Source organism: Aythya ferina (genome assembly GCF_964211825.1).
Source record: "Aythya ferina genome assembly, chromosome: 2".
Taxonomy (NCBI): Eukaryota; Metazoa; Chordata; class Aves; order Anseriformes; family Anatidae; genus Aythya; species Aythya ferina.
Window position 1 is genome coordinate 16,842,792 of NC_140297.1, and position 23,402 is coordinate 16,866,193.

Below are 23,402 nucleotides of genomic sequence, written 5' to 3' on the forward strand. Positions count from 1 at the left end.
TTCCTAAACCACTGAAAAGTTGGTGGGGAACAGGGGGTGAGGGAATCCCCACAGCTGCAGCCTCCAGGGCTCTGTAGGAATGACTTCTTACCCTTTCTAACCAAAAATCTTGCCAGGCTGGGAGGTTTCCCCTCAAGTCCATTGGATTTTGGATTCATGCCTCACAATGTTAATTGTTGAAGAAGAAAACATGGCTTGATGAGCGGATGCAAACAAAGCAGATAGAATACACCAGCATCATAAAAGCATCATCTGTAAGAGACTTCATGACTGGTCTACATAATATATCACAGCAACAGCTTTGAGTGGTTGGCACTCAGGACGAAGTCCCTGGGGGGCAAGAAACCACCTCTGGAAGGGAGGAAGGACAACAAACCTGATGATTTTCAGTAGCCCTTCTTGTTCTCCCAGCCCTGCTGCCAGATACACCAACTCCTTGCCGCTGAAGAGGAAGCACAAAAGCAGAGTAGGTGCTCCACTCTCAATCCTGCCTTCCTCTTGTCTCCTTCCCTCACCCCTACCCTGCATCCAGTGTGTTTGTCCTCACTGGCACTCAGACACTGCCTGCTCCTGGCTCCAGTGACCCTATTCCTTTGTTAGAAGAGTTCCTGGCTTAGGATGTCTCTTTCTCATCAAGATTTTCTGTGACCCATGGGAGGTGGGGCAGGAGGAAGAAGGAAGAGACAACAAGCCAAGTTTCATCATGCTCAAATGTAGTTTCACATCCAGGAAATGTAAGACCCTCCAGTCACAGAGCTGACAAAATCACTACAGGAGCCACGCACCCTAATGCAGATGTTAGATGGTGTGCGTCTCCAAACTAACTTACTATTAGCCTTCCCACAAAACCACAAAGAGTAGGGGGAGAGGAGTTAACACATCTCCTTTCGGGTTTCATTTAACAAATGTGACAACACTTCATGGAGAGAAAGGCAATTTCAAAAGTGATGGAAAAAAAAAAAAATTGTATGTCCTAGGCCCCACAGTGCATCTCCCATGCTAAACCCTGTATGGGGAAGCATTACCCTCCACAGACATCAGTCAGGATCCTGCTGGCAAACCGGACCTGACACAGAAATAGCTGTTCCCAAATCTGACACTACATGTCTGCACAAGAAATCACGGGTCGCTTCTTCCTGCCGCCGGAGTGGAGAGGGAGAAGAGACTTGTAGCAAAGCCCCGCAGAGAGGAACAATGCACTCGCCTGGCCGCCCTCCATCTCCCAAGCCTCGCCGGAGGAGCACGCTCTCTGCCCTCCCCAGCAGTCGCACGAGGGAAGGATCGATCCGGTTCCCAAGGTCCATCCTCGCACACAGTATCAACCCCAGAAGTTATTTATAGTCCCTCAGAAAGTGACGGGCGACGTGGATGTGAATGGGAGGGAGATTCAGACCAGATGTCCGCGGGCTCTTTCCAACCAGGCCCACATCAATGCGCAGCTCACAAGCCGGAGCTGTCTTGTGTCAAACCACTGTGGTTACCCGAGGACCAGAGTGATAGCATCGAGCCGGCAGCAGTGCAGGGGAAGGGATTCTTGTTTGCTAATTGAATAGGAGCCTCGACCAAACAAGAACAATGCGCAGCGCTGAGGCTACAGGGCTGCATTGTGAGAGCCTCTGCGAGAAGGGGGCCGCTGCTGCCAGGCCCATTGTTCAGCCCTATCTCCATCTGCTCCCGGGCCAGAGTTCCTCACCCTTGATGGGGCCAGCCATAAACATCTACCCGTGTAGATCCATCAGCAACCTCCACCCATGGTGGCATGTCCCGGCCAGGGGTGCTGCTGGGCCCGTGCGTTGTTGGAGGTGGAGCACTCGTTCAAGCTCGGGATGTGCTCTTCATGTTTCCAACATCGCCAGTGAATCCAAAGCTCTTACCACAGCCTTATTGTTGCTGTTACTATGAGACCAACTCCACAATAACTGCATTTTTCCAATGCTGGATAGAGCGGATGCACTTTGCCAGCAAGGGATTTTGCTTTTTTTTTTTTTTCCTTTCTTAAATTGCATGTGTTAAATTTTGTTTAATGGAATTAAAGAGGTATGTCCACAGCTGTTGAAGACAGATAAGTATTGCTGAAGTCAACAGAGTGCATGTTCATTTGTGCAGTCAAACCCTGGACTAGAGTTTTACCAACAGGCATCTGATCAAAGTACCATTAAACCAATCCCAAACTTGAAACCAAGAGACCAACCATTTGCTAACAACAAAAAGGAGAAGCAAAAAGTAAAGGAGGGAAAAAGCGAGGGACACAAAGGAAGGGAGAGGAGAATCCAGTAGAAACAGGAGACCCTGGAACCACTTTCTAAAAACAACCAACAAACAATGCTAATGAGTCTCCCCTGAAACACACCTCTGTCATTAAGTCTTTCACCTTTTCAGTAAATCTTTAACCCTGACCTGTCTCAGCTGGTGAGCACAGGCTCCCTGGGGCTGTCTGGGCTAGCGTGAGGTGGGATACAGGACGAAGAGCCATTGCTCAGCCACTGGCTCAAGATAATGAAGGACTTCATGCACCATTCAATTACACAAAGCTAGGATCCTAGAGCCTTTTCTAAAGACCTGGCATTTAGCCCATCTGTCACACAGTTTCAGGACCTATCTGAAAGCCCAGAAACATGTGAGAGATTCTTCAGATAAAATAAGACATTTAGAAAAATGGCACTGAAAAACCAATAGGAAAGGTTGCAGAGTTTTGGAATAGTTCCATCGGCTTCATGGTCTTTTCTACATCCTCATACAGTTCTAAACTGCCCTGTAGTGAGGTTCAAAGGCAGAAAAATCTCCCTAAAAGGATGCTTGATTACCTGGAATCTCACTAAGAAATCTGTTCTTTCCCAGCCAACTTCCAGATAATAAAATCAAAATTCTAGATTTAGCTAGAAATTTATCTAAATTTATTGCAAGCTATGCCTAATTTGCTTCCTCTTTGAACAAAACCATTTCCTTCCTCCAAGTAGCACTTGTTTGTACTCAGAACTAGGCAGATATGACAGTTTCAGCTGAGTTTTTAAATTAATTCAAAGCTAACGTGAACTTACAAAAATGCAGATACACAGAGGCTAAAATAATCAAAGAGCTAATGCTCTTTGCAAATAAACAGTTCCATTTTGCATCCAAAGGCTCTGAGGCTCACCCATCACTGCTGGTTATGCAATCTGGCTTGAAGAAAGAGCCACAGGCTTCGAAGAAGATGGTTTAAATAATAACAGCTGTCTTCTCACAGGTGTTAGTTCTTCTGGCTCATGTTTTGCATTCTCCTTACTCAGAGGTAAAAATGAGTTTTCCTGCTGGATAAACCAAAGACCCAGGTAGTCCCAGATCCTGCTCCAGTAGGATCTGGTGCAAGTGCCCCCAGATGAATTCAGGGGTAGGGGTGACTAGGGGGTAAGCAGCAGGAAAGCCCACTGCTGGTAAGTTAGCAAGTCACTCACTTTACCTCTCGTACATGACTGCTCATATTATATTTACATTTCTGTCCTGACTGTCCAGATCCAAGCATTTCCATCCTAGATGGTCTGAGTATCTCCTGGAAATCCTCCTATGCATGCTGCCAGCTCAGGACCCCTGTAATTCCTTAGAGCAGTAAATGCCATGAGGCTGAGTGTGAATTTGGTACCAAAGTGTTTCCCTTGTTTGTTTTATGGTTGTTGCCCTTTTGTTTAACTGAGTGCCCCTTAGTCTACTGCAAAGATGCAAAATGGGAGTGAACCAAAGAGGGCTATCAGACGGTTTTCTCAACAGATTCAGCCTGGTCGTCCTTTTCTCTTGTCCTCTTTTTTCTTTTTATTTACAAGCAGAAAAGGTGCAAGCCCACCTGTTCTTCTTTCGTCTGCTACTCAGGTTTAGAACCTGCACTCACCGTAACGCTTTATGAAGTGACTATTCCCATATTCCTTTTATTTTCACAATTGCTTGCTCTGAAGTATGTTATACACTCAGAGAATTCAATTACCTTTTTCCTGACTGCCTGTTACAGCAGTTGTAAAGCTGAGTTGTAAATGGGCACCTTCCAGCCACCACATTTCAGCCTGCTTTGGAGGTGTCATGGACCAAGAAAACCATCCAGCCAACTTTTATGCTACAGAGGAAACTGGGCCAAAGTGAGTACAAAACTGGGTTGAGGATCCTTTCCTCTCAGACTTGTCAGATGAGGAAATCTGGCTAAAATGAACAAGCACTATTACATTTGGAAAATCCTGAGAGGTTTAGTCCCATATTTACTGGTGGTTCACTTCAATCAGTCAGATATTGACTCTCTTTTGCCTAGCAAATAATTTAACGAATGGATTTTTCCTGTGTATAGCCCCATCAGCTTATTACCCAGCATATACTTCAGTTGTGCTTATCCAGCTTTCCCTTCTGATCCCATTTTTACAGATACTTTCCTTCTTGGAATAACAATTATTAAACCACTTGGTGCCTTTCATGGTTAATTATTGCCTTTCTTTAACATAGTCTGCTTTCAAAGTGTAGGCTAGGTCTTGAGCACACCTCAACATCCCCACTCTCATTTCCTATGAGATATATAACATTATATATAACATAAACAACATTGAAAAGTCCTTGTTAGTGAATTACATAAATCTGACACATATTTATTTTGCAAAGTTTCATCATCTAGCAGTTGTTAATGACTACTGAGGTAACATTTTCTGCCTCTCTCATCTGCCTTCCTTGTAGCTGAAGAAGGCGACTTTCCTCATTTTTCCTGTGTTTCTCACTCTCAAGTTATCAGGCTACTGAACTGAAGTTCCTGTTGTATGACTGAAGCAGGTACAACCATCATGTTAAAGGAGTAACTGCTATGAAATGTGCAAAGTTTGAATGTGCTCTTTGGCCCATATTTCATTATTTCATTACTCTTACATACAAAGTATAGTATAAAACTAACCTGTAAAGTACTCCTCCCTTTGGAAAAAAAAAAAAAAATCTCTTTCAAAAATTCATTAACATTTATAGTTCTTCTCCATTTCAACTGCAAATCTTACAATGAAAGTACCTAATCCCGTCTCACATTATCTCTGAGTGATACAGCACATTCCTTAGTTTAATAAAATAATATTGTTAAGTACTGAGATGGTATGCCTAAGGCTTTGTTCCATTTTAGTCAGATAAAGTGTGTTATACTAACGTGCTTAAACCAATAGAGCCTGTTTATGTTTTCAAGCTGTAGAGGAGAAAAAAAAATAAAACTTTAGTAGTGCAGAGCACTTTTTTTTATAATGGCACTCATACTACACCTGAAGACACACACAGCACCCTCGAACTAATGCAGAAACTTGTGTAGAGGTGACCCAAGTAATCTCCACTGCACAAATGTTTTCACCCGTGTTGCTTTATGTGATAGGAGTGACAAGACCTTCCCTTACCCCTGATCATTGTGTAGTCCACAATGAGAAAAGAAGATGCACTCATCAACCCATTATATTGCAAAAGCTACACAGGAAAATACAAATTCGAATTCCAGCATTTGGAGTAACTCTAGATGCTGCTCTAAGTTAGTAATATGATGTGCATATATTTACTTGTCTCTCTTCATCTTATTGCTTCTTTCCCTATCATGTGCTTATGATCAGGCCTTCTTCTATAGGAGCTTTATTTATCATATACCCCAAGAGGTAATAAGAGAGGAAAAGGGAAAAAAAAATGTGCCCATATAGTCTATAGCTTCCCTTTACAAAGAGGAATGGTATATAATGGTAAACTATATCCTTCCCAGGAGATAATCCCACGCCAAGGGCAAAGCTAAAGGCTGCAGAACACCACACCCACCTCTATTTCCCTGCAGAACAACTATATATACTAGCACTTTTCAAGGCGGGATTCCTGATAAATGCATTTCTAGCCAATGCACCACTTCTACTTCTTTATAGTAGAATTTCCAAATACCAATTTCTGCTAAAGACTCTCTCAGTAGCTACTTCACCTGGCTGTAGGTATTCATTTAGAAAGTGCTTAGCACACTTTTGGGTCACAGCGTCCTTCTGACAATGGATTTTATTCAGTTTTTTCAAAGGTGCCTCTTCAAAACCAATGGAACTAAAAAAAGGTATCCTCCACAAAAGACAATGGGTCGGGTCAACACCCCAGAAGAAAATTCAGCTTTCTTTTTCTGGGAGTGCTCAGCTCAAAGAGGTGCAATGTACTGCAGAGGTACTTTTGAAGGAAGAATAAATCTGGCAGCCACTACTTGCAGTCCTTCTCCACAGGCAAAGGGGTGTCTGCCCTTCAAAGGAGGGAGTTGTTTGTAAGGAACCCTGCTAGTGACACCTAAGATAATGGAGCAGTGCAAACAGGTCTTTCTGCTTCTGGGCTCGATGCCATCCGCACTCGAGGGCTCTGCTGCTGCAGGAGGTTCAGGTGGGAATACACCTCAGGGGTGGGAGGGTTTATGCTTAGGGAGAGTGAGTGGAGCTCTCCTTTGAAAAGCGTGAATTCAGCAAACCTGGACTCTTTGTGGTACTGTGCTTTAGTTAATGACTGGCTCCAACCCCAGATTTCTCAGGAAATTTCCACTTGGACCTGGCTCAATGAGATCTCGCCTGCGTGATAATGAAGTGACAACTGGCTGATGCTTCCCTTCTGCTGAGTTTGTAAAGGCACAGTGATCAACCTGCTTAATTCCCATTTCCACAATATATGTCCCTAAAAGCAGCATCCCTTGTCCCTGTAGGGTGAGCTAGGTGTTTCACAGATGAGCCACCATGCTCTCAGCAGTATGGATCTGTCTCCTGGGGCATTATGGTGTACCCACATCCAGAGCCATGGGCTGCTGGCTCCAGTCACTTTGCTGCCTCTGCTACACGTGGTATCTGTGCTCCACAGCTCAAGCACGACTGCCTGCCTCATGTCAAAAAACTGCTTTGGGGCACCTACATAAAAAAAAAAAAAAAAGACTAGGGTCACTGGTTGTGAGATACCTGAGCCATTGATTTCAGGCTTGTAAGGTTGAAGAACTTTGTTTTCAGAGTCAGGAAAGCATCTTGGAGCACACAGGGCATGAAGCAAATTCCTGTAACAGAGGATAAAGCATCCAAGAATCAGCTGATATCAAGAAAGATGAAAGAATATCTCTTAGGATCTGCTTTTTTAGGACTGAATACCAAAATCCTTAGGGAAAAAAAAAAAACGAAAAAAAAAAAAAAAAAAAACAAAAAAAAAACAGCTCTTTGGAACTTCTGGAAGTGTTTTACTGGCAAGAGCAATTCCAGACTCCAGGCTACATCAGAAAATCCTGGCCCTTTAACTCAGCTAATTGACTTAGTATTTTGGCAATGTGTTTACTCCCCCCTTCCCCTCTTTTATGGCCTTTTCTATTTTAATGGTGTAAAACTCAACAAACTTTAAAAAAAAAATCCCTTTTTTTTTCCAGTGTTTGTTAGACCTTCTCCACCTAGTTAATGACTGGCTGGAGCGAGGTAAGGCCAGAAACACTTCATGCTCTGGGCACTGGCTAATTAGGTTGTTAGTGGGCTAGAGAGACCAGGACGAGATGGGGAAACACACTGCTGTTATAAGCCAGAGAGTGTAAAGGAAAAGAAAGCAAAATAAATATAGAACTGTTATGGTAGGGAAATTACGGTTCTTAACGCTCTATTTTTCTTTAAAAAAACGGCTCCCTTGGGACTTCTTGCAAGCGCTAAAAACAAAATAGGCCAGAAATATAGCTGGCTTGCTTTTTATACAACAAACTCAGGGAGAAGATACGTTTCCTTTTATAACACAAATCATTGGCCCCAGCCCTCTGTCCACTTCTTGCTGGCTGAAGCCTTGAGGAGACACTCCGGGCTTGGCTTGGGTGAATGGGGAGCGCTGATCATGGACAGAAAGCAACACTGGGCTGGCTGCACACCTGCAATTTTGGAGGCTCAGCCACAAGATGCTCCCCTGCTGCTCCTGCGCTCCTAAGAGTCAGCATCCCTTGCAGGCCGTGCAGGGACCTGGCGTGATAGGCATTGCTCTACGTGAAGGTTGAAAGCCCAAGAGGTGGTGGTGAAGGCGCAGCAGCCCCAAGCAGGTGCCGTGGGCTGGCCACTGGCATGGGGATGTTGGGGGCCAGGAGGGCAGCGGAGGTCGGGACTCTGCGGGCCCCAGGCTCCCCACGGGAGGCTGTGCCTCCATGCGCCTGCGTTTATTGGCAGCCCTCCCCGGCCCCCTCTACGAGGTGTGAATTTCACCTCAGGTGAATTATTTCTCTGGGGATTACATAACAAAGTGATTGTGAAAATACCATAGTCTGTGTTATAGAAACTTAACAGAGCCCCTGGAGTCTTTAAATTAAAACGCTGCACTAAAGTGCTCTTTGCCGTGTATCTCCTCCTACACACAGCTCGTTCTAGTCTGAAAAATAAAAAGGCAGGACAGCTTCCTACAGGCTTTCAAAGAGAAGATCCTACCCTAATTAACTATAATCTTGTTCAGACGGCGTTTTCCTTCATGATTCAAAGACTAGCAGGGGGCTGGGGCTAGGCAGAAAAGGAGATTATTAAAACTTTAATAACATGAGCCTTTGAACCTTCCCAAATTCTTTACAATTTTCTCACATCTCTAACCCAGATGTCTGCATTTAAAAACTGTGCCAACAAACATGAACTTTTTGTTTACACTTTTATATCTTTCAATGTACAGTCTCTTTTAAAATGATACGAAACATCATGGTTACAGCTCGCAAAGCAGGATGACAAGGCTAAAGATTAAAAAAGGAGAAGAAAAAAAAAAAAAGGAAAAAAAAAAAAAAAGACAAAGAGAGTTTTGCAGGCACGCTCTCCACAAGGTGAGGCCGTTCCAAGAGGCACAGGCAATGCCTCCGCAGTGCTCCAGGCGGAGTTGGAACTGGGTAAGAAATGGTTTTCCTGTTCAGTAAACAATTTCAAGAGTTCAGAAATGTTCTCATGCAGCATCAGATCATAGCTGAGACTTTGGGATTTATTTTTTATTATTATTATTATTGTTATTATTATTTGAAAGAAAAGAAAAAAACTGTACGCATGCCTGTAAAAAAGTATTGGTAGAAGTTAGCACAGTGCAGTGAGTGTTCATGTGACTGAGACGTTCCAGCGGTCACGGTAAGCCCTGAGATGTGCTACGGGCAGGCTTCCTTCTCTGTGAAATTTTTACTGCTTATTGAGGAACAGCTTCAACAGCAGGACTGGAGGGAGACACCTCTGGCAGCCTCGGCATGAAGACACAGCTCATCCCACCAGGGAGCATTGCTGCAGAATGACTTCTGTCTAGGCCTGATCTGAGGTATTTCCCTGAGCATAATTCAGTCAAAACTGGCACATTGCCATCCAAGAGCTTCTGATACAACACATAAAAAAAAACCTTCTGTCCAAATGCGCCCCACAGGCTCAGGTTGCAGCTCAAGGGAAGGACGAGGCTCTCACTCTGAGGTCCCAAACCTGAAACAATGCAGCAAGATCTCTGCCAAGCCTTGTAGTAGAAGAATAGCAGTGGCAGCTCTCCTGGCAGACATTGTACACCCAGTGTTTCCAGAAGCCTAAGAGGGGAAAAAAACTTTCCTTTCTGCAAGGATTGCCCTGGGATCCACTAGCCAACAAGACAAGTTCAAGTCATCATAATCGCTTTAGCTTTTGAAAACAAGTAGTTGTTCAAACACAAGTATTTGTTATGACTTGCTTCCCGATCCCACAGTAAGAGCAAGGGAATGGAGCTATTCAACAGCCAAAAATTCAAGGAAGTCTCTCAGCAGCATTAGGGCTGTGCTGTTGGTGCTACCTGCTGATCTGGCTCCAGGGGGCCAGGGTCTGCAGAGCTTTGCTGAGAACATAGCCAAAGCTGTCAGACCTGGAAAGTGCTTTCTTTTAAGGCCAGAGCTAGACAGCTGGAGAGATGAGCCTGAGAAAGGCTCTAAGGACATATCAGGCTGTAAATCCTGTTTGCCCATGACCGCAGTGGGATGAGCACTGGCAGGCATTGTCCAAACCAGTTGCCACACTGCTTCTGGCAAAACCATTTATTGCTTCACCTTTGACTCTTGATTCTTTTTTTTTTTTTTTTTTTTTCCAGTGACAACACTTTTAAAGCCCAAAGGTCCCCAAATAAAGGGTTCCTTGGCAGAACAGATAGCCTGCAGTCACAGCTTGCACCCTTTTTGGCAGAGAGCTGGGATTGTCAGAGCTCACCGATGGTCCTGAGAACACAGGCTTCAAAAGGGCTTTGAAAGGACTTTCCCAAACCCAGATAAGCTATACATTCAAATATCTCCAGATTGATGGTATCTAATCCTTCCTCCCTAACGATTTTTTCTGAGTTTTCTCTAAAATTAAACAAAAAATTGAACTTTTAATTGTTTCCTTCAGGATACAATTGGTACAGTATATCCCCCAGTAACCTGGAAAAAGACACTTTTGTGGTTTTTTAGTGCCAGATAAACCAAACACACTCTGGCAAATGAATGCTTTTGAGCAGGATCAAGGTGGGGGGAAAAGGCCACGGGAGTTAATGGTGTCCTTTCTGTACAAGCATTTATTACCGAATCACACATATACCAGCAACTACCACTGCGGCAGCAGGGTCTGAAAAAGTCTTGTGACTCACGTCTCTTCTATGCTTGGACCATGCCGGGTTCAAATCCCAACGTGCAGTGCAATAACTCATGGGTGCCAGCCCTAATGTGGAAACGCATTTACTAAAACAGCATCAGCTATGCTCAGGATCCCCAAACCTGCAGCTCAGCTCTGTGTGTCTTGGCTTTGCAGTCCCCAAACTCCCTTCCTCAAAGGTGGGGTATTTGTACTTTTCTCCTTAAGACAGGTCTACAGGGATGAGCAAGTTCAAGATCCTGGTGAAATGCTATGTTTCCATGGTGATGGGGGCTGTGTGCATCCCCAGGAGATCAGTCTTTCTTTGATGTGCAAGACAAAATATGTGAGGAACCGCAGGGCTGCCCAGGAGGCCACAGTTGATGCAATGATGCTCTGCTGTCCTCTCACCGCGGGGCTGCCTGCAGCCAGGTAGCTGCTGCCCACAGGGTCCTCACCGCTCGCAGGGGCTGCCGAGGTCCATGGTGGGGGCAGCACGAAGGGGACCCAGGTGATGGTGGAGCTGGAGCCAGCCTGTGAGTCAGAGCACCTGTGAGCACAGCGGGGACATCAGCTTTTGTTCCTGCCTCAGCTCCCTTCCCTTTTCCGTCCCCGAAGCATCTCTGAGTCAGAAAGAGGGTGAAAATATCTGTGTCCATCACAGGGATGCCAGGCAGGACAGCACTGCAGCTGCCCCAGCACCCAGGAGCCTACAAGCACCCTCGGGACTCTCACCCCACAGAGCAGGAAGGGAGTAGTGTGAGCTACAGCACATTTCCATGCACCCACCCACGCCACCAGGAACACTGACAGGCCTGATGGCATGTGGATTTTGTTTCAGGCTTACTGAAGGTAAGCAACTGCCCAAGAAGCATCACTGGAAAGATGTCACTTGGCTCCCATGGCTCTGAGGATATTGTGTCTGCTTAAACAGAGTCATGGCCGGCAGAGAATTTTTTTTCTTTATTTCTTTTCTCTTTTTTTTTTTTCTTTTCATGTTGCTACTGGATATTACACAACTCAGTGCTAAATTCCTTACCTCTGGCTTTCACTTTAAGTGACTCTTCCAGGCAACCTCCCAGAAAAAGGAAAGCTCATTTCTCAGATAAAATGCATGACCCGCTCTAGCCAGCCTGCCCCGTTTCATACCGTATCCCCCTTAGTGCGAGACCTTAAGGCAGGGACAGGCAATCCAGTCCAAGATTTATTCTGCTTTAATCAGCCCAGGCTTTGAGAATCTCCTTGTGGATTTGAGTCTCTGTTCAGTAGCTCATTGACTGCTGTTTTAATACCGAATCCTTTCCAACCCAGCTGCAGTAATTACCCCCACGGAGCATGAGGAATCTCAGTTATAAACTAGCTGGCAATCTTGCAAGAATATGTCTCCTAGAGGACTTTAGGATATTTCTTTCTGCAGTTAACCCTGTTAAATCATTTCTAAGCTGTCTTCAAATAAAGAATGGACCGTCAGTGTAACCATTGCTTTGGTTTTAAATACTCTCTTTTCCATGTGAAAGTCTGCTGATCTTTGAAACCTCCAAATCTCTCAAAGCTGTCCCAGTTAAGTAATCTCCAATGTTCTCCTGAAATGATGCAAACATTCAACAGTAAAACTTAGGAGAGACATTAAAAGCTATGTTGGACTGTGAGCCAAAGCTTAACACAGCTTGAGCAGAGAATATCTCTCATTATGCTCAGCCAGGCAGGACACACTCGCTCGGTTTATATCAGAGAAGCATTATTGTACAGTAAACATTACCTCAAAACCTTGGCCAGCAGATCCCAGCTCGGCTCTCTGAATTCTTGTTAAGCCAAAACTGGTTCAGGTCTACCCCTGGGTAGAAATGGTAATGAGCTGTGGAGCCTCTGTGTCAGCTGCATAAGTCCGGCCTGGCTCAGACATGACCATGACCTATTCGATGACAACTCAGAAGTAGCTGTGGAAAGGCATGATGCCTGCAGGGCCAGCAGCCAAGCAGCAAAAGCCATGGCATAGCTGATACCCTTGTCACTCAGAGGGGACAAGGGATGGGTGGGGAACATGAACATCCGCATGGCCCTGGAGGCAATTCCCTCCAGGTACGCACTGCAACCCCTCTGGCAAGCAAGAGAGATGATGGCACCCAAACCTGTGCTGATCCTTCCCTGCAGAAACAGAGAGCTCCTGGGGGCAAACACTACTTATAAACACGCATCAAAGGCCAGCCGCTGAGGAGCTTCGGGATGTAAAGGTGACTAGCAGAGAGATTCATACTATACGTGCTCAGCTGTGGGGACACCAGTTGACTGTGCGTTATCTGGCTCACCAACAAAGCTTTTCTCCACTATGGAATAGTTTCAATGGGACAGGAGAAATGTGTCCCTTCCTCAAGGTCCCCGTGTGAGGGCCCTCTTGGAGAAGACGGTCATGGTGGGTTTGAAATTCCCCAGGAAGAGAAAATCAGTTGTCATGCCCTGCAAAAGTGCTCCAACCATTAGGCCAATGCAAAACAGAGGTACTAATAAAGGCTTCTTTTAAGCCCTTTCCATGCTGAATAAGTAACTAAAAGCTAACGGTACACCACCTAAGCCCACTGCTGAGTCTGGTCCCCGCAAGTATAAATTCAGCTAGAGTAGGAGAGACCCCAGGCACTTTGGGCCGGCAGGCAGGTGCCTTCAAGCAGCTGGTAGGGGACAGTGGGGGCTCCAGAGATGTCCATGGAGGGAGAAGCTGCACAGCAGAGGTTTTGAATAGCACTCATGCTCTTAGGAATAAGCTAGAGAGAAAATGGCTTTCTTCCTAGCCAGGTTGCTTTTATTCCAGTTGTATTGAGTTTATCCATTTGTGTTTTCAGGTTATCATAAAAAGAAATGGAAGCAATTTAGAATTGCTGTTTTCATATTTCTCCAAGTGAAAAAAAAAAATCTATATTTCTCAAAATATATCAGTTATTTACCATTAGAGCAAATTTACCCTTACCAATACTAGTATATTTATATGGGGAGGTAATTTACATGGGGAGGCTTTCCCAACACACTTTCTTAAGCTGAGTCCTGCAGCATCCTCCATGAGCAGTTGCCCTCCATGAGTGTAAGCATACTTTACACAGATCTGTGCATTTTTCCCATCAGTAGACTTTGTAAAAAACACAAGTTCTTGTGCTTCTCCAAGGGCAGAATCAGACCCATTCAGAGCAAGTTGTAGATTTTTTCCAAAGTAACACCACCTGTCAAGCTGCAGATAAAAAGGATGTAACGCTGCAGTCTGAGCAGTTTCATATCAGCCTCCTTCCAGAAGATGGTTGTACTTTGGGCCCATGCAGCTCTCATCTGTTTACTGCAGGCTAACAATACTGAAGGACTAAGAACAATGTGCAAAACCTGCACGTTGCCTGTAGATGCCATTTCTTTCCCTACCACATTTAAGAACAAGCAGTAGATTACTCAGAAAATTGAATCAAAATAAGATAAAAACTAGTAGTAAACCGACAAAATCTAGACAGATGACTTTAAAATTCATATTCCATCCTAAATTACTTACTTTGTATTCAGAGCCTATTTCTGTCACATCTGTACATGTAATTCTAATAAACCTACACTTGAAATAGCATAATTGCATTTGTCCTAAATCAGCTGGGCTGGTCTCACCAGAGTCCATCCTGCCACTGCCAGAACGTCCCAGCTTTTGCCCTGAACCAAGTATGTGAGGCCAGGAGAGCTTTTGTCTACCCTGGAGGATTCCACCAAGAGCAGAACAAGTCAAGGCGGCCTTAAGGCTTCTCACCCCTTGGCTGCCCCACCAAGGGTGCTGGTGCTCATGTTGCTGGGCCAGCCTGTCCTTGGCTCTCAGCAGGGACAAATGAGCCTTTCTGGTCAGTGAGAGACCCATGGCCACCACGAGAGACCTCAGAGGAGATGCAGGGATGGTAGGAGCACCCGGAGCTCCTGCTCCAGGACACCCTTCCAGCCCCCAGCAATCTGCCACAGCTGGAGGCAATGTCCTTTTATGCCCAGGGATTTCTCTCCCACAGGAATGTTTAGTCACCAGGTGAGCTCATGCAGTCATTACTGTCCCTGTGGCCAGGAGCTCCACAGCTTGTCTACGTACCTCATGGAGAACCTGCCCCTTGGCCTACCTTGAGCCTGCAGGTCACTAACACCGGTGCAGGGAGAGACAGGCAGCACCTGGCCCCTATGGTTTCCCTCCTGAAAATAAAAGAGAAACACATGCAAGCCAAAACTTGGGTGCATTGAAGAACCTGAGGGTCAGATGATGAATGCCAAGAGGAACACAAGTCAAAAAGCAGAACCCAGGCTGCTGCTCATGCTGACCTTCTTAGAGTGTCGGTCCAGGTTCCACTGGTGCTCATCTCCACTGGCAGAGGAAAAATACAAAGCTGATGCTATGAAAAATAAATAAATAAATTAATAATAATAATAATAATAATAATAATAATAATAATAATAATAATAATAATAATAATGTATGCTTGATAGAAAACAGTCCTAAAAGGTGACTAAACTCTCTTGTTTTGTGGGCCATCCAGATGTGGGTATCAAAGCTCTGTAGCAGGCATTGCTAAATCACCAGATAAATCACCAGATCAGCCTAGTTAATTATCTTAGCCCTACAGTGTCTTTTAGTTAAAGTCGGGAACGTTTAATTCAACATGCCAAAAAAACTTTTTAATGTCAAAGAACTTCCATCCTGACCTGGAAGGATGATAGAAAGGGGAAAGTTATTTTTAAATTTTATATATATATATATATATATATCATATATACAATTTAATATACCTTCTGTATGAATTGAGCAGTTCCTAAGAGACATCTTGGAGCTGCAAGAGAGCTTAGTAATCTTTAATAAGGGAATTCTTCAGAGGCTGGAGCTTTGCTTTGGTTGCTGGCTGCCTCCTGGGGAGAGAAAACACTACGGAAATGAAATATGACCTTGCACTGTTGTGGCTGAGTATTTCCAGTCCTTTCCCTTGCCTGTGTGAGTAATCCTTCCTTGTGAAAGGAGCTCCGTTTAAAGGTGTCCTGAAGATCTGTGCTTGGTCACTTCCCAGTGCTTGGTCACAGGTTTGCAGGTGGCATTGCTGCACTCTTTTACCTAACGTACACAGACCTGGAAGCTTTAAGAAAACTACTCTTTTGTTTTGTTTTGTTTTGTTTTGTTTTGTTTTTTCCCCCCAGTATCTGAAGGGTGTAACTGACCCATAACATTTGCGTATGGCATCAGAAATCTCTGCAAGCCAGACATCTCGCCTCATTATATTTCATCTGGGCCTGTAGGTTGTGTGATGGTGTGATGGCTAACACACTGTCCTGCCGTGACTGAGCTCATCAGGGGCAGCTGCTGCAACAGCAACGTTGTGGGAATGACAAAAGGGTTTTGCTGTAAATGAAGGGGATGACTGTGAAGAGACAGGGGGGAACCACGGTACCGAGCCCCAAAACCCATCTGTGCCTGAGCAGAAAGCCCGCAGCACACCTCCCCTTCCCCCCAGGCACAGCCATTCCCAGCAATCCCATTCCTTTCTTTTTATTTTTTTTTTCAATCATCTTGTCTGAAATAATTAAAGGGGGAAAGCATTGCCCAAATAAAAATATCAACAACATCTGAGCTGCCCCGCTTTAATCTGCACCCCTCCGTCAGCCGAGACCCTCCCATCAGCACTGTGCCGGTGTGTGATTTCGTTAAATGAATAGCCGATTGTACAGTAATTACAACCTTCCCCGGGCTGCTGCTTTTTTTTTTTTTTTTTTTTTTTTTTTTTTCCCTGTTTGCTTTAATTTCAATCTCCACAGATGGCGGGAAGTCATCCCCCCACCCCCCTTTTTTTTTCCTGCCTTGCTCAGCCACAGCCTGCTTGCTCCCCATCAGAGACTTCACCCTGGTGAAAGCAGGGCTGGAAGGTGCTTGGGTGCAACTTCTGCCCCAGCCACATGCAATTTGATACTGGATGACCAATTGTGCCTGTAATTCAGTCTTCCCTGCCACGCAGCCTGCTGTCTGGATGGCAACACGGTGGCCCCATTACCTGTTGCTCTCCTGGAGGTACCAGTACTGCTGGCAAACCCCCGCCGACTGCTGCTGATGTGCAAGGAGTTAACATCACAGCAGTTTGGTGCCCCTTGGTGAAATGATAATTAGGCAACGGTTTTATTTCACCACTCACGAGCACTCCCTGACAGCACAGCCACTGGGTGCTTTCCAAACGGCTGTCGTTTCAGGCCCCAACCTGAAATCCTCATTCAGAGAAGGACGTTTACTGCTCCAAACCCACAAGTCCACTTTCAAAGCCCTGGCTTGCACCAGGCAAAGGCAGGGGATGCAGCCAGGCTGTGATGGGACTGGCGAAGGCTCTGGGGAGTTGTCTGAAACCACATTCTTTGTGGGCAGCTCTTTTGGCTCCCTGCTCCATCTGAGGTGGAGAAAATGCTGGAGGGCAGCACACAAGGGCTATCCTGGAGGAGGACAAGGGCAGTCAGTCTGTGCATGGGACCAAAAAGCACACTCATATTTGCTCATTTGACACTAAGGGAATGAACATCTTCAGGACTTCCCTAGCTACCCCGGAGCTCCTGTTATTTAGGCATTTATTTGGGATGCTACGGCCACACCAGGCATCATGGGACATTAATGTTGTAGCCCGACCTTGCAGCAAACTAATTCCCAGCTTTCAAATGCCTGACAGATTGCATTCTCTTTGAGCCTTCACTCATAACAGTGACTTACAATTCTGGCATATGGGCAACATGCCTGACTCCTGATAAAATGTGTCTGTCCCTTCCCATCTTCAGCGGAGACCAAAGGCATTTTCAGCGTAAGGCAGAGCTGCAGCAACTTCTGCCTAAACTAACATTTCATTTCCTTGCTACAGCTCACTTCTATTGTCATCACTTTCATGCCTCTAATTAACTTGCATCTGTTTTGTGTTTGAAGTTTATAACACTTGCCCACTTTGGCTACAGTAGTTTATAACCCAACACTAAACATATGTTTATGTTTACTGCACACTAGCTCTGAGTCCTGTGACTTAGAGTTGTATCAGTTCATTATGCCATTAACGGAGAACCTCTGAGACAGGGCTGAGTCCTTTAGTGGCAATAAATTGGGGGAATCATTTGGAGGTGGTTGAAGGGAGGCAGCCAGCAAGGACATGACTGGCCTGACCTTCTGAGGTGCTGAGCACCTGCCACCCACCCTGCAACCACCAGGATTTTCAGCACCTCCAGACACCACATCACAAAAGCTTTCAGCACATCTGTCACGTGGATCTCGAAGAAGAGGCTTAAAGCCTGTGCCATCGTAGCTCAAGAGACCTTCAGTGCATACTAACTACCTTTAAACTAAGTGCCCCTTGCCTTTGCATTAGGGCTAATGAGATCTTCAAAGGGGTTATAGATGGCCGGGAGGGAGGGGGGTTGTATAACAGATCCTGTTACATATTGAATGCATAGCATATTGCTCAGTAATACTGAGCACCTTCCACAGCTGTTAGGTAGCAGGCTGGCATCCCGGCACCAGGCGAGGTGCCTGTGAGGGTCTGCTTGGCCTCTCAGACCAGTTTTACATTCATTAGCATCAGTGGAGCTACCTCTGGTTTCCACCAGACAGGATACATCAAGCCAGCATCTGGGTGAAGTCAGCACACCGCCTCTTCATATCCTGAGCCATTAAGGTGATGCCTAGATAAATGTGTTTATTTTTCATACAGATAACAGGATGCTCCTTAGAGCTAATAAGTATTTACTTTCTCTTGCATTGCTATTATCTCCCTCGTTGAGAACTGTAATTAGCATCATTAATGGTTTGTGTAGCTTGCCTTCTAATTTTTTTGTCCTATGGTTGACTGAAACTGCAATGTGCATTATGTCCCTACAGGAAAAGTTATGTTTGATCTCTGCCTTGACGCTGTTTGGACTGATCTACCTGGGAGCTGTGCTTAAGCACTTGTCTATGACGCACCACAATAATTTACACTTTATATCCAATTTAAAAGGGACAATCATCTGTTTTCCATCCGACAAAAATAACCCTCTTTCTCATATCATCACCAACCACTTGAATTAGCTGCTCCCACTTCTCTCATGGTTTCTTGATGGGAGTAGACAACCAAATCCTGAGGCTGTTGCTGGGGCAAATCCCTATCACCAAAGCAAAGGCTGGGTGCACGCAGATCCTGCCTGGGCATCCAGAGACGAAGGGACCTCGCTCTCCCTCCACACAGGCACTGCTCTCCAGAAGTGGTTTCACACAGAGTATTTTCTGCAAGCATGTGAGCTCTTGTTGCCAATTAAAAATGTCACAAGAGTTTACCTGTTATTGACTATGTACAGGGAGGATTAAATAAAACCGCAGCCATGATGCATAAGGAAATGCCCACTTGTAGAGTATCAGAGATGAGATCAGTGCTGTCTTGCTGAAGTCAATGCCACAAAGTTGTTTTGCAGCAACAGATATCTGATCGAGCATCCCCAGGACAGCTGTTCTTCCTGTTCTGGAGAAAGCACCATTCTGCATCCATCTACAATCAATCAGACTTTTTTTTTTTTTTTTTTTTTTTTTTTTTTCAGATAGCAAGAGCTATACAAATAATAGATTTACAATAATAAAATCTGCACAACAAATCTGCCTGGAAAGTAAAATTCTTCATACAGTTTTTGTATATTTGTTTTCTTTTTCTAGCTTCTATAGACCCACACTGGCATGAGCACACATGGACAGAGGCTCTGCTTTCCAAAGGACCATGATGGGACACTCTTTCCCCAGCACAAGAGCCTTTGCAGAAGGACCTCAGCACCTTCAGAGTATAACTGGGAGGACTGTTGGCTTGTTCAGCATCCCATGCAGAAAAAGCCACCACTATCAACGGGCCAAGTCAGCTACAGCATCACGTCCCCAAGGGCAATCCAGCCCCACACAATGATGTTGTTGCTCTTTGTGCCTTACACCCAGGCTGCTCTGTAGTAAGAGGCAAGCCAGAAAAGTCACCCCAAATTTTGCCACTTCTGCCCAAATTACCACTTACCCAATTAGGAAGCTGAAATAGGCAAAGTCTCCTTATTTCTTTTGTTTGGTTTTCTCTCAGCTTTTGGAGAGGAAATGCCCATACTTTTCCCTAATTTGGCAGGAATTCAGTTTGCCCAATCCGAAACATTTGGAGCAGAGAAGAATCCATTAAGCTAATTTCCATCTGTCTGTCCAAGTAGCAAATGAGCACATGGAGAGATGAAGAAAATCATCTTGAATTATTTTTTCCATTATCTAGTTCTCACTTGCTGCTACTTACTTCCCTCTTGCTTTGCCTCACCTCTTTATTCTCCTTGTGTCCAGCCCAGAGCAATTATCTAGATACCTAGGATAAAGCATTAGATTTCAAGATCTCAGGCTCCATTTTGACAAAGGCTTTGCAATGCAGAGATGCTGAGGGTAGAGGATTAAGCTTCCATCTGTTTGCCTTGAGGGGTGCAAGCAGAGAAAGAGAGAGAGGACTCAAAAGAAACCCCTTGGTAATGTCAGTAATGTAAAGGCAGCAAAGCCTCAGACAGGGTGTATCTGCTTGGGAGTCATGACAGTCCACAGCCTAAATGTGTTCTTAAAAATTCACTTTATACAAAGCTGGAAAGACTCCTTCAAATCCGTCCCTCGGCAAGGTGTGGGTGCAGATTCGGGACCCTGTGCCCCAAAGGTGGCTGTGTTTCCAAGGGAAGCGACTCCTCCTTTATTGCCACTCCTTGCACTCCGTGGACCCACACAGCACACACCCTGGTGGTGGGGCCACCACTCGGCCCCCATCCTGTGGCCACTCTTTGTCCCCAAGCAGGGGGACAAGGAGTTGCCATTGCCCGGGCCGGGCAGGCCTTCCCTGGTCAGAGCTGAGCAGGCCGTGACTCAGCGGCCCCCTCGCTGCCACCAGCCGCTGGTGACTAATTGTATTTACTCACAGGGTTTTTAAAGTCTTCGTGTTTTGGGGAGAACAAACATAAACAGGCTTAGCAGTAGTTGTTGCTATGTCTCTACTGTTTCCTCTTCTGACCAAGTAGGGGGTTTCCCCCATACGCACAGTTTTAGAGCAGAACTTTAAGGTTATTTTTTCCCCTTATTTTTAAGAGATAGAGTTAACATTTTATTGGTCAGAGGGAGAGAAGGAAGAAAACTCCAAGGAGCCATTCCTGATGTGCTGTAGGCTTTGGGGAAATGTTTCTGTAGCTTGTCTGCAGAAAGGGGCTGGTTCGCTGCAGGCAGCAGGCTCAGCCACAGCCTGCAGGAGATTGCTTCCCGCTGCCCTGGAGAAGTCCCTGCCAGCTACGGGCACGTCAGCAGCGAGGACAGTATTTAAGAGCATGTCCCAGAAATACAGCACCCTTCGAAGCACATCTCAAGTATCTCAAAGGCTTTTCTGGAAAACCGCCTGCCTTTCCATGGGAAACACTTATATACGTGTGTACACAGACACACGCAAGGATATTGGCACCTGCATGCACATGTATATCTGCAGGTATTATCGCACATATCTGGTGGGAGTCTGCAGCTCATGTCCGCAAAATCCTTGGGAGGTGAACTTTTTGCCTGGAAAACAGCCAGAGGAGCATGCAGTCCTCTGTACAGGATACTTGATTACTCAGGTTCCATTGAATGTGTTATTACTTATATAAAAACATATATGTATTATATATAACATATATAAAATGAATTATACAATGCCTACACATAAATAAATCACATAATTGTGGCCTCAGCCAGAAGGTTCAGGCTCAGAAGATTTAAAATATATTTATAAATTCTATAAATGTGTATTTTTATGTCTTTTAGAATGCATGTAATCCAAAACTCAGCAGGTAAGACACCTGCCTGAGAGACAGGAGACCTTTGGTCAAGCTTTCACTCACACAAAATCCTGAGAACTGTTTGGGAACAGTGACAACAGGGACAGTGCCACTGCCCTAGCAAGGCAACCTGACCCAGGCTGGCCCGGAGCAAAGGCTGCCAGCCTCTGCAGCTGCAGTTAAATATGCAATCCCACGTTTAATCTCACCTCCATGCTGCCTGCAAGGTTAGCAGCTGGTCGGTTTGGAGAGCTGAAATCTTGCTGCTTGATTTTCCCCCATGCATTACTCACAGGACCTTTGCATCTGTTGGTAAATGTTAAACAGCACATTGCAGCGAGGCGACAGGCACAAAACCATCAAGCCTTGCTCCACCCAGCAAACCTGGCCTTCAACTCCTCGCCATGGCCAGCTCAGAGCCTGCTGGCAGTGCTGCTACCTGCAAGCCAGAGGCACTCATCCCTGCAAGGACACCCAGCATCTCCCACTGCCCACTCAGTGAAAGGTGGCCCAGCTGAAGAGGAATTTCTACCAAAGAAGCTGCACATCCACTGTGAGCTTGGGGAACAATGCCTGCTCCATGCCCACAAAGCACCAAGCACAGTGAGGACCAAACCTGGTCAGTTAGCAGACACTGCATGTCACACAGACATCACCAAAGAGCTGTCTTTGAAAAGAGCTGGTCACGTTGAACCAAGTGCATGTCCTAATGCTCTGCAGCCATCTCCTATTGCCCAGCTGTGATCAAAGCTGGTCCTTCATCCTCCGTGCAGGTGATAAAAGATGGAAGCCAACTCATCCATGCAGTATTTCAGTGCTGGCATGGCTTCATTTGTTTTTTTTTTTCCATTAAAATTGTAGAGTATCCTGGTAATCCTGACAAATGCGTCACCCTCTTCACACACTACATATTAAAGGGGCTCACTTACAACTATAACTGCTGTTGCTATTTTCAGGGAAGAAATTATATTTCATATACTCTGATCTTCCTTTTGTGCCAAACCCTTCCACTTTGGCTCAGGCAAAAGCACCCTGTGACTTTCTCTGGCAGGCCTCCAGTGTCCTGGTCTGAAATCTTGTGTTTCATTGCAATTACTGTTCAATTTCTGCTATTCAGCAATGCCAGCTTTTTAGAAAGGTGTTGACAAAAATTAAGAAAAATGTAGTTTTAGCATTTCTGGATGCATGTGGACAACTTTTACTGAAAGAAGGAAAATGGTTTGTTGTGGAAGAAATCAGCACATCAGGTAGTTGCATAAAGACTGGAAGCTATAGCTGTATATTTCTGATTCATTTTCACCAAGTCATGGAGGTAGCAAGCAGATCCCTGCCATCTTGCTGTGGTGGAGGTTTCTATCAGATGGTGCTGGCGCTGAAACATCCCCAGCTGTGATCACGCAGACACCAGTAGCCTGCCCCACATCTGTGCTTTCCTGAAGTGTAGATGACTCGGGAATGCCAATATTGGCAAGGACTTGCTTACAAATACGTAATATGTAATGAAATACTCTGGAAAGTATTTGCGAGCAAGCAGTTCCCGGGGTATTTCTTTCCTTATTACAAATTTGCAAATTGTCCACGAACTATCAAATATTAATATTCAGATGCAGTGCGCTATCAGAAGAGATCCACTGCTTCGATAAGAGCTTCGCCGTGTTTGATGGGCAATTACCTGCTGCTGCACTCAGGGCTGCTACGTCACGCCCGCTGATTGCCATTTAAAAACAGGAAATGTCATTGAGGATTTGGCCACATATCGCCGATGACTGGGCCATTATAACCTGCTTGCTAAGGCAGGAGAAAGTCTGGTGCCTGCCGCACGCGAGGAGACGCTCTGCAAAGTACAAAGAGCTGCTGAGCGCCTCGGGGCGATGCCCGGCGCGCTGGCTCCAGCGAGGTTGCAGCCCCGAGGTGGAGCAGACCACTTCTGTGATAGCGTACACACCACTCCACCCAGGCCTCCCTGTGCAAATAGAAAATATAGTCAAATTATGGCAGTAAAGAGTGGATTACACTGGTCACTGGGAGTGCTTGTGTGTGTTT

General features: G+C 45.4%; 1 protein-coding gene across 1 annotated transcript; it reads right to left on the minus strand.

Annotated features, from left to right (window-relative positions):
- Positions 1–10,003: 10,003 nt before the first annotated feature.
- Positions 10,004–20,742, minus strand: LOC311430613 (uncharacterized protein). Its single transcript, XM_084507370.1, has 5 exons — positions 19,562–20,742; positions 15,321–15,437; positions 14,856–14,926; positions 14,660–14,729; positions 10,004–11,094 (listed from the first exon to the last, which is right to left on the minus strand). The coding sequence occupies exons 2-5, from the start codon at positions 15,352–15,354 to the stop codon at positions 10,952–10,954; spliced, it is 318 nt and encodes a 105-aa protein (XP_084363496.1). The 5' UTR covers positions 15,355–15,437; positions 19,562–20,742; the 3' UTR covers positions 10,004–10,951.
- Between the last annotated feature and the right edge of the window lie 2,660 nt (positions 20,743–23,402).